Raw genomic sequence first — 12,192 nt, forward strand, 5'->3', positions numbered from 1 at the left:
TGTATGTTGCTCTGTAACAAAACTAACCACCACATCTTAACACTCACATAAAAACACTAATTGCCTGTTCAGACTAGATCAACCGACGCCGCCCCCCCCCGTTCCCCAGTACTTTATTTCCCCCCCGTAGTGTTTCGTCAAAAATGAAGCGGAGAAGAGCTCAGTGAACCGAGCAGCGGCAGCCTGCGACACTCCAGTATCTCTTTAAACAGCGACTAAGTTGTTAACGGAGATGATGCTCGGAATTCAGGTGTCGTTGTTGGCATCAGGGATCTATTCGGATACTGCGGGGCTAACTTTCGTCACTTCATCACATCACCTAAGATGACTGGTATTTTTATACATTTCATTGTTTCCCCCCCCCACAATGTCATGGTCAATTTCTGTAGGCTAATTTAAAGCCTTTGTATATGCGTGTATCTTTGTATATGTGTTTTTGGAAACAAATCCATCAAATAATATGTATAAATGAACCCCAATAGGGCCTGTCACTTGGTAGTGGCTCCCTCTAGACATGTAACATTTTTTGGGCCTTTGATTTGTTTCTGGACGGTCTCTTGGCTAACTAAATACTGTTTATCTTTATTTATTTATCCGTTAAAAGTGAAAGTAAAATGCATTAGAAAATAACGAAAATGCGATTGAAAATTGATATATTCGTTATCCTCTTTCTTTTGCTTGAATAACTTAAGATCGGGTGCATTCATGCTCCGTGGCCTTTTGATTTGTTTTTGTTTTTTTTAAACAGAGTCGACGCAGCACAAAAAAAACAAAACAATAAAGAACTGAATCAGTGCAGTTTTTAAACTTGAGTGTTGAAAGTGCAGGTACGTAGATGCTGCTGGTGCGCTTTCCCCTGTGGAGTCCTGTCAGCAGCGGAGATGGTTTTTTTGTTTTGGTTGTTTTTTTTTCTCTCTCTCTAAGGTTTACGTTTAAGTATAATTTATTGCTGCTGCAAGCGGGAACAACTTGTCAGGTGTCGTTATCTCACCCCAACACGCTTCCTGTCTTAAACCTCTAACTTTCCGCGCACATTTCCGTTCCTTGGACAAAAAAAGCATCACCTTGAGAAATGCAGTGTTCTAAAAGTGCCTTGTTTTAATTCTGCTCTGATTCTACCCCAGCACTGCGCCCTTCCCATCATTTCCGATCGTCACTATCGTTCAAATAAAGAACAGAATGTCAATTGGTAAATGGTGGAACGTTTTAATTAGTTATGCTCGGGTATGGATTAAGTTTTTATTTTGCCTGATAATGGTTCATAGAAGTGTCGCAACAAAAGCGCCTGTGAAATACTCCTCCCCTCCCCCGCCTTCCCCTTGTGTATGTTTGCCGTGTTAGTCTGTGCTAAACCAACTGCACCGTTGTTTGTAACTGCAGCTGCCAAGGCTTTTGCAAAATCAGCTTGACTTAACTTTTACTTCTGCTTTCTGCAACTTGCCTCAGACGAGGCGAAGAAAGGGAGTGACATTCACTTGTACAATTCAATTCGTCGCCTGTTTATATAGAGGCTACACCTAATTTTGTATATTATTATTATTATTATTATTAATAATAATAATAATGCAAACTTAAGTATAGAATTATTTCTAAACACACTTTTATATCACCCTTCTCACAGAGCACTTTTGTAGTAATTGAGGTAGTGATTGAAAACCGCATTCGAGTTTTCTAAGTAGGCCTCGTGTCACTTGATATTTGATAAGGGGATTCTATTATAAATTATTAATTATGTACACCTAATGTGAAAAGGTCTAAGGTACAGAGATTACATCGTGTGATTTTATTCGGGTTTTCTACGAGCATTGTAAAACAAAGTCTACTTAATGTCTTGGTTAATAGAAGTTCAACAGTATAATAACCATTTTCTTTTCAATTGTTTATTTTTACGTAAACGGCGGTTTTATCGGCTGTTTATATTTTTATTGCAAAAACTTAAATGTCACTTGAGGAAAAAAAAATATACGGGATTTACTTGGTTTTAGCAATGGGTCCATGATTGTTGCTTGAAGACAGGACGGTCCGATGACGTTCCTACTAATTTATATTGAATTGGTTCAGACAGCGTTTATGACAGGAAAGCGTTTGCTGGTCCAGTTCCATACGTCATCTCTCGGTGATATAATCTGCCCTTTAAAATGGCGGCAATTTATTTTCTATTTACGTGTGTTTCACCTTGCTTACCCTACATAATATATTTTATTGATACACACATTGCCATAATGTCTTGCGACGTTATAAAACGGGGAGTTGGACATTTCATTACGACTATTAATTAATCGAATATTTTAGAAACACATCACGGATAAGTTGTTGGTGTCGTGTTAAATAATTTAAAGTAAAATAAACGTTCAATATATAATTTCCTTATTTTAGGCCAATTCATAAAACATTTTAGAAAACGTAATTTAAAATAGAAATGTTCTACACGGTATTTTTTTATCATTTATTTATTTATTTTTATTTTTTTCCCTTTGGCATGTTCACTTTTGGCCTCTTAGATTTTTAACGATATTATTATTATTACTATTATTATTATTATTATTATTATTATTCATTAATTAGTAAATAAAAAGTTCTGATTTGACCAAAAAAAAAGTTAAAAAGCTTAATTAATTAGTCTAAAGACTTGGAGGTTTATCATTGATTAACTAGTAAGACCAGGACACAATCTCACTTTCTGAGTGAAACTACACACACATTTCAAACTTGTTTCAAAGATTAGGATCACATAACTCTGACCTTTATCTATCTATAATACACCTTACAGGCTACTGTGAGCTTCTTCGTTAGAAACGACTTCTTGTTTGAGCAAAAACAACAACAAACTCGACCGAAACAGTTTAATGTAAAAAGCAACGACGAGTCAAACGACTGCGCCATCAACACGATAGACGTCTCTTTATTTGTTTGCATCTCTTCTCGCTATTCTTGGTTTCCTTTTTTTTTCTACCTTCACGTTCGTTCTTTTAGAGACGCTTTGAGTTCGACTTCAAACGTCGTGACACTAGTGTAGTGTAGAGGAGAAGACAGAGAGAGGAAAAATAAAGATTGTGCGTGAGAGAGAGAGAGCAGCATTCTTTTCAGATGTGTCATAAACAGCGGGTGATGTAAGTTTTTCTCCGTAAACGCACTTTCTACTAAGAAACGGAGCTTTGTTTTATTTTGTTTTTGTTTTTGTTTTGTTTTTTAACCTGTTTCTTTCTTGTCGAAAACGTATCGAAGGAACTACAAATTTAGAATTAGGCCCCCAAAACGCAGCACGCCTATGGCGTGGACCTGCACTATTTAACTGGGTCCATATAAACCAGTTGCACCTTTTTAATTAAATTAAAGAAACTTTACCCATTACGTTTGGTATCACGACGTTGACGTAAACTTGTTGACAATACTTTTGTTTTAGAGTTTTTTGAGACTGTTCTCCCGGCCTATGTCTCGAGCAGGTGCAGTGAGGTTTGTGGTTAAGGCCCTGAATCCCTTTAAATACAATAACCGTAAACCGTAAAATTAAATAACATATTAACCGATATGGTTGATTTTTTACACACAAAGATCAGGTTTACTCCGGACTAGCCTCCATGTGTTCTACATTTCCCTTTGCAGTTTGACATTTGACTGTAATTTAATACTAAAGAGGTGTGTGTATGTTGTATGCTAGCCCAGATAACTGGGGTTAGGCATGTAAAGTTGATTGAGGTGTGGATAAACTCATCAAGACTAACACATTTTTTTTTCTGCCTTGCTACCATATAACTAATTAAGAATTGTTTTTTTTTTACTCCAATACTTATCAAAATCTAAAACATTCATCACTAAGGTTGAAATCAATCCCAATTTCCGGTGTTACCCTGTAGCCTCAGGTGCCTTCTACTCTTCCAATTTTTACCCTTCCCTGTAGCCTCAGGTGCCTTCTACTCTTAAAGTGCAAATGCAGTCACATTTATTTCATATTTGCCAGATTGTAAACTATTGCGGTCTAGTAGGTTGTAAGACCAGATGTGATTGTAAAACTTAAAAAAAAATCTTTAATATTGTATATTAAAATTCCATCCAGTGAAGAAGGCTTTCTTTCTCTCCAGTTTCATAAAGGGAGAGTGTTGTATTGTATTGTAAACATGAAAACAAATAGTTTACATGTAACGTCACATGATTCATTGAGTTTTCGAATTTCTCTTTCAGACCAATTTGTTTTGCATCCCATTATTTGCTTCATTTGTTTCATCCTGTTAATCTGGTTTCAACAATCTTAAAAAAGATTTTAATTGTTCTAAAGTTTTAAAGGAATAAGGTTTACCAGATTTTTTTTTATTAAATTCAATTTTATTCAAATTACACTTTTTTTTTGAATTTTTAAAATCATTTCATTTCTTTTAGATCTAGGATCCAATTCAAAAGTAGTAGAACTCTTCACAGAATTTGGCAAAACCAAAACCAAAACCATGTGTTAAAATGAGAGTAACACTAGCATAGTTAACAAATATTTCTTCTACAGAGTTAATATTTAAAACGCATATTAACCCAGTTAATTAAACTTTGCTATGTACATAGTCCCTACCTCAGTCCAAGGGATTTGCACAAAAGAGAATTCCATCCATATTTTGTATTCAATTATCTTTAATTAATTTAAATGGCTCACCATCTACCATCGTTCCCTTTGCAAACTACTAATTTCTTGGACTCTCTTGTCTTACGGTCACTTAGGAGAAGAATTAAATTGAAGCATCTATTGGACTTGCATCTACCCTTTTCCGAGTATGTAGCATGTTTTTCTCACCTTTCAGCTTTGCGGTTTTATGTAAGATCAGTAAGACCACTTTCTTGACTTTTGACTTGTTCTACACTTTGTCACATACATATATGTGTATATACTGTATGTGTCTATATATACAGTATGTATATATACTGTATATATACATATATGTATATACATATATATGTATAAACATATACATATATATGTGTATATATATGTATATATGTATATATATGTATATATATATGTATATATGTATATCTCTAGGGGGGGGGACGGGGGGGGTGATGTCATAGAAGAACCTAGCACAAACAAACGCCACTTACAGAGGTCTCCGTCTAGGCTGGGATTTGATTTATGTGGTGCGTTGAGGTTCCTATCTTTGTGGACAGTCCATGGTTGCACGCTATGTCTTTGATGACCTCGATATACCCTTCTATATGATGGCTGAGCAGAGCAAACCCAGCTAAGTTTGCTTGTCTATACAGCAAAAAGAAAAATCAAGTGGTGGTGAGAGAGCCCTCCGACAAAAAAAAAAATTTAATGTGAATTTGAATGGGGTTTATACCTAAAACGTAAAATTCGACAAAACTTAAAATGTATAGCCAGATGTTCGACTATACCTGACAACTCAAACGAAATGTCATGTGCATTAGGAATTCATGTCCGCAGTCACCAGGAAATGCCACGCTGATTTTACTTAACAATGCTCAGGCAACAATGACGAAAAAAAAAAAACAACAGCAAGTAATTACGGAAAAGTAGAGGCTGCACTTGATTTAAGTTAGTAGTCTTTTCACCGCCACCACAACTTCACAGGGTTTAAATGTTGTTTTGAAGCCTTATAATGACCCACATTTTCACATTGTACCTCCACCCCACCACTACTTCCTCTCTCTCAGTCTGTGCCAAAAGGTTCCTCTGCACATGGGCGGCCAGGTTTCCTGACAAAGCTCGCCGCTGACGTACAAGGTCCTGAGACAATGCCCGAGTCCTCTAAACAAACATTTACTTGCACTAACTTTAGACAACCGTTCTCATATCCAATCCACTCATTTACATGCAGACAAAGAAAAAACAGATGGGGTCTTGAGATGAAACGTGCCCTTTACCCAGAGAGATAAAGCCTCCCCCTGTTCCCCTAACTTCAGAGAGTTGTAATGACAAAAGTGGTTGCATGTTTCACAAATTAACTCCTGTTATAGATCATGGTCAAATCTGCATTTTGCATTAGAAATTTTTTTTTTCTGTTTCACTTCTTAAAAAAAAATCTTTAAATAATAACAAGGCACCGACTGTAATAGTGCTATCAGTTTGACTCATAGCTTTGTTATTTTTTGTTTTATCTTTTTGTTTAAACTTACAGTTTTACAAATCCTTAAAACTACACATTATGATTAATGTAAAGTTATCTGAATGTACAGTATGGCTCTGTAATTACCTGCAAGTGTATTTTGTTGTCTTTAGTTGAGTGTCCCATTGCCCTCATGGATAGTACCGTAGTTCCGGACTATAACTTGCTCTGGAGTACAAGTCGAAGCAGCCAAAAAATGCATAATGAGGAAGAAAAAAAACATATATAAGTTACACCAGCCAGCTAGAGTGCCCTCTAGCGGCCGTCACTGTGAAAATAACAAACGTAAATTGTCAGTGGTACAAGAGTAGCAAATACAGGTACACAAGCCTAGAGTGCCCTCTAGTGGCTGTCACTGTGAAAATAACAAACGTAATTTTTCAGTGGTACAGGAGTAGCAAATACTGGTACGGACGCCTAAAGTGCCCTCTAGCGGCCGTCACTGTGAAAATAACAAACATGTAAGTTTTCAGTGGTACATGAGTAGCAGACATTGGTACACAAGCCTAGAGTGCCCTCTAGCGGCCGGCACTGTGAAAATAACAAACGTAAATTGTCAGAGGTACAAGAGTAGCAAATACAGGTACACAAGCCTAGAGTGCCCTCTAGCGGCTGTCAGTGCGAAAATAACAAACATGTAAATTGTCGGTGTACAAGAGTAGCAAATACAGGTACACAAGCCTAGAGCGCCCCCTAGTGGCTGTCAGTGCGAAAATAACAAACATGTAAATTGTCGGTGTACAAGAGTAGCAAATACAGGTACACAAGCCTAGAGTGCCCACTAGCGGCTGTCAGTGTGAAAATAACGTGAAAATATGTGAAATTATATGTTTTAATATATAAGTCGCTCCTGAGTATAAGTCGCAAACCGAGCCTTAGGGATGAAAAAAAGTGCGACTTGTTTGTTAAATACAGGTACACAAGCCTAGAGTGCCCTCTAGTGGCTGTCAGTGCGAAAATAACAAACATGTAAATTGTCAGTGGGACAAGAGTAGCAAATACAGGGATAACAAACATGTAAATTGTCAGTGTACAAGAGTAGCAAATACAGGTACACAAGCCTAGAGTGCCCTCTAGCGGCTGTCAGTGTGAAAATAACGTGAAAATATGTGAAATTATATGTTTTAATATATAAGTCGCACCTGAGTATAAGTCTCAAACCGAGCCAAAGGATGAAAAAAAGTGCGACTTGTTTGTTTGTTATTTCAACGTGTTTGTTAAATAGGTCATGTTCAATGACATGAGCAAGACTCACTGAAAGATTTGTTCTGTTACAATACAAAGCAATTTAATATATCACAATGCTAACTCTCTCTCCTCTCAGTTGCAATGCTACTGTCAGTTTAAATAGTTAGTGTCTGATACAGAAATATTCGTTTTCTTTTGCCTTTAAATGACCTACTATTAATAGGAAGAAAAAAAAACCGACTGTAAGCATTTTCATGCTTGGTGTCCTCCCAGTGGTTTGGGTTTGAGCAACCATGCACTGCATGTCACAACGTGTCACAGAGCCACGCCACTTATATTTCACTGCCGTCCATTTAATTGCATATTTATTCAAACCTAACAGAAAGTACCAATTATTGCTTATCGGTACTTGATATCAACAAGGTACACAAATGAAACTATTCCTATGGGTTTGAACAGACAACATGAAAATTATGAACGCAGTGAAGTACACGTAAAGACACTCACACTGACCATTGTGTTTTTTTGGGTTGGGGGGGGGACAGGAAGCCCTGTCTGTGGTGAGTGAAGAACAGCCAATTTTTGAGCAGCCCTACCCTCCAGCTCTACAGATGAAGACTGAGATGACAACACCCAGCGGGTTAAGCCAGGCCTCCAAGCAGAGCTCTCAGGCCCAAGAGCCAGAGTGGGTGGAGTCAGTCTCCCAGAATACTGGGGAAAGGAGTGAGAACATCAATGGGAGCAGGTGAGTAGGGAGCAGCTGCATGACTTCAGGGGAGCACAGGTCATAAAATCATCCTTTAGAAAGTCATTTAAGTCAACCAATTTGTATTCAACAAACAAATTGCAAGGTTTAAAAAAACATAGTGTAAAACCCGGGTCTATTTAGTTGAACACAATTTTGACAAACTCAGGAATTGAAAGAATTCAATTTTGTGGCTGTCCCCTGCCACCTAGTGAATTAAAAAAATAATGTATAAAGTCAAACATTTGTATAAGTAAGTCAACAAACAAAGTGCAAGGATTTAAAAAAGAAAACTCAAAAAAAAAAAAGGGATTAAAAAAAAAAACCTAGTCAGTGTAAAACCTAGGTCTATTTAGTATGAGACAATTTTTACAAACTAAGGAATTGAAGACAGGAATTTCTCCTTCAATAGCTCTAAGAGGTGCTCTTTCTTGTTTTTATTGCCGTCCCCTTCCACCTGGTGAGTATTTAATTCTCACTGTTGCCTAGACCGATGAAGACAAACCTCAAGATGTCAGCTTTAGAGTTAAGGAAAAACTGCAACAGAATATACCTGTTGCACATTTAAAATACCACTCTGTTGTCTGTGTCACAGATGCAAATTTTATTTTTTATTTTGTAAATAAATTAGACTGTACCTTGCACTTTACACACAGATTTGTTATGCTCTTTTTTTTTTTTTTGCTTTAGTTGTAAGGCCCCTCTTGAGTCAGGCCCCACCAGACGTTCACGACACATGAGTAATGATGGGGCTATGATGCCATACCAGTCCACATATGGGGAGCCAGGTTTCAGCCCACAGACCAACAGCCCATCCAGCACCACTGTGGAGGAGAAGCGGGTCATCGTGCCAGCTGGTGAGCAGACGGACATGCATTGACTCAACATTATTCCAAAAGGCTGTCCGATATGCGTTTGAATGGCTTGGAACTAAGCCAATTTCAATAAGCAGTATTTGAGTTTGTGTACAGACAGACAGACGGATAGATAGATAGATAGATATAATGTTTATTAATTTTGACTTTTCTGCAGGAAAAAGTGCTGCAAGACATTATCTTTTTTAATTTCCTAAATATCTGCTCGGTTACTGAAATCAATTTCTATGGGCACGACTTTAGGATTTAATATCTAACTCATAAAGGAAAAAAAGCTGACTTTAGGATTTAATATCTAACTCATACTGAGACTTAAACTGAATCAACTGACATATTTTACACTTTCATTTATGAGAAATGAAGTTGTAGGTGTACAACATCTAGTTATGGTGAAATAATGTAAGCAAAGGTAATGGGCCCGAAAAAGTTTTGAACATAAAATTTTTGCTTCTTCTGTTCATCTCTGACCCACTTGGCCTCCCTGCACTAATTAATCCAGATCCAGAAGTTTGGACACAGGACCATGTGCGGCAGTGGGTGGACTGGGCCATCAAAGAATACGTCCTGGAGGAGGTGGATGCTAAACTATTTCAGGCACTAGATGGAAAGTCCCTGTGCAAGATGACCAAAGAAGACATGATGCGACTTACATCGGCTTACAATGCAGACATGCTGCTTTCTCACTTGAATTATCTCCGGCAAAGTAAGGCCCGCATTTGTAACTGTGTGTTCACTTTCTCGGACAGGTGACATTGCTTCAAATCAGAAGTTCAATATTTTTCCGGGACTATAAGTCGCACTGGAGTATAAGCCAAAAAAATGCATAATGAAGAAGAAAAAACATACTGTATGTAAGTCACTCCAGAGTATAAGCCATAAATCACAAGCCTAGAGTGCCCTCTAGCGGCTATCAGTTAAAAATATAAATCTGTGAAATTATATATATTTTAAATATATAAGTCGCACCTGAGTAAGTCACAAACCCAGCCAAAGAATGGAAAAAAGTACGACTTATAGTCCGGAAAATACTGTACTGTAGAGCTAGCACTTTTTCTTAAGGCCTTCATTTGTGACTGGAATGTAAGCAGAGACAAAAGAGACTTTAGAAAAGACTTACTGTCAAGAAATGAAACAAATAATAAATAGGTCGATTGAAATTAACTGCTCATATAAATAAATGAAATGCAACAGGGTTGCAACTTATCTAACCATTATTTTTCACCGTTTGGCCCAATTATCACTAATTATAGTGCAAATTACTAACTGCATTGCATATTTCAAAGAAAAGAGGTGTTTCAGTGTTGCTAAGAATAATCAACTCTATCAACTCTACTACAAAAAAAAAATCCTAAAATGTATTTATAATTATTACAGTCATAGAATAGGGTGAAATGGAAAACGTCGATTCGCCGTGGCAACCCCTGAAAAAAAAAAGGAACAAAGCCGAAAGGAAAAGAAGAAGACAGTCATAGACATTTAGATATTCAGCTGGCTTCCAGGTCTTGCAAATTGTTTTGCTTGAAAACTTTTTTTATTCACTCCCTACAAGTCTGCTTATCCCATCTATCCATCTATCCATCCATCAATCCATCATCGTCCACTTATCCGGGGCCGGGTTGACCAGTCTAAGAAGGGACACCCAGACTTCCCTCTCCCCAGACACTTCCTCCTTCCCCCCGTGGGAGGCATTCCGAAGGGCATACGATGCACTGTGAATGCCCAGGCCATGGTGAACATTGTGGTCATTATGGACAAACTGTGACTGGCATAGACATCCAATAACAAAACACCACTGCGGTTCAGATCAGGGAGGCTGTTCCTCCCGATCACACTCCTCCAGGTGTCACTGTCACTGCCCACATGAGCGTTGAAGTTCCCCAATAGAACACGGGAATCCCCGGGAGGAGTACTTTCCAGTACACCCCTCCCAGTGTCTGCAAGAAAGCCGGGTACTCAGCCCGTAGGACGAAACAACAGTGAGAGACCAATTCCCGACCCAAAGGCGCAGGGAAGCGACCCTCTCGCTCAGTGGGGAGAACTCCAACACACGGCTGACACGCTGGGGGGCTATAAGCAAGCCTACGCCAGCACGCCGCCTCTCACCATGAGCAACTCCAGAGTAGAAGAGAGTCCAGTCTCTCTCAAGGAGTTGGGTCCCAGAGCCCAGACTGTGCGTGGAAGTGAGCCCGACTATATCTAGCCAGCATTGCCCTCCCCACCCCCTCCCCAGCGAGGTGACATTCCGTGCCCTCATAGCCAGAGTAGTTGTCCACGGATTGGGCTGTCGGGGTCCCCACCCACGACCGCCACCCAAAGTACAAGGCAGTAGCCTCCTTGTGAATTTTTCTGCAGATAGTGGGCCTACTCGAAGGCAGGCCCATGTCGCTTCTTCGGGTAGGCAAAGACTTGGCCACAAGGCACTCGCCTGCAAGCCCCAACCCCAGGCCTACTTCCATGTGGGGCCCCGGTAACACCGATCCGGTGACATAAGCTTCCTTGTCTGTTGCCTAGGACCCGTTTGCCTTGGGAGACCCTACCAGGGGCATTAAGCTCCTAGGTTCATTGAGATACTCAGCCCTCCACCTTGTAAAGTTGCGGTTCAAGAAGGGGTCTGCTATTCCCAATCAGTAAAATATTACCACTATTGGAATACGCCCCCAATATAAAAAAATCTCTTAAACTTGAAACTTGATGAAAATGAACAGACCGCTCCTTCAGTGTAAGTGACAACAATGAACGGCAATGTCTGGTCACAATCTTGGATGGTTGTTCCAGACATTTCTAACAGCAATGTTAGAATTGATTTGATACTATTAACAAAACTCACTCGACTGCAATTCGATTGCAACTCGATTGCAGTCGAGTGTAAAGCCGCTGGGATGAAAATTAGCACCTCTAAGTCCGAGGCCATGGTCCTCGACCGGAAAAAGGTGGTTTGCATCCTTCGGGTTGGGGAGGAAGTCCTGCCTCAAGTGGAGGAGTTTAAGTATCTTGGGGTCTTGTTCACGAGTGAGGGTAGGATGGAGTGTGAGATTGACAGGCGGATCGATGCGGCGGCCGCAGTAATGCGATCGCTGTATCGGTCCGTTGTGGTGAAGAAGGAGCTGAGCCGAAAGGGCGAAGCTCTCGATTTACCGGTCGATCTACGTTCCTACCCTCACCTATGGTCATGAGCTCTGGGTCATGACCGAAAGAACGAGATCCCGGATACAAGCGGCTGAAATGAGCTTTCTCCGCAGGGTGGCAGAGCGCTCCCTTAGAGATAGGGTGAGGAGCT

General features: G+C 39.4%; 1 protein-coding gene across 3 annotated transcripts in view; it reads left to right on the plus strand.

Moving 5' to 3' along the window:
• fli1rs (Fli-1 proto-oncogene, ETS transcription factor-related sequence) overlaps positions 1-12,192 on the plus strand; it is an 18,635-nt gene that overhangs the window by 341 nt on the left and 6,102 nt on the right. For 2 of the 3 annotated variants that reach the window (XM_008324028.3, XM_017038247.2), the window contains exons 2-4: positions 7,841-8,040; positions 8,731-8,897; positions 9,415-9,618. In XM_008324028.3, coding sequence (XP_008322250.1) covers positions 7,841-8,040; positions 8,731-8,897; positions 9,415-9,618 — 571 coding nt within the window. Of the gene's footprint in view, positions 1-36; positions 332-7,840; positions 8,041-8,730; positions 8,898-9,414; positions 9,619-12,192 lie in introns of those variants that run through there. The other variant, XM_017038246.2, reaches the window with a different exon arrangement.

This window comes from Cynoglossus semilaevis, chromosome 13 (assembly GCF_000523025.1).
Source record: "Cynoglossus semilaevis isolate Cse_v1.0 chromosome 13, Cse_v1.0, whole genome shotgun sequence".
Lineage (NCBI taxonomy): Eukaryota > Metazoa > Chordata > Actinopteri > Pleuronectiformes > Cynoglossidae > Cynoglossus > Cynoglossus semilaevis.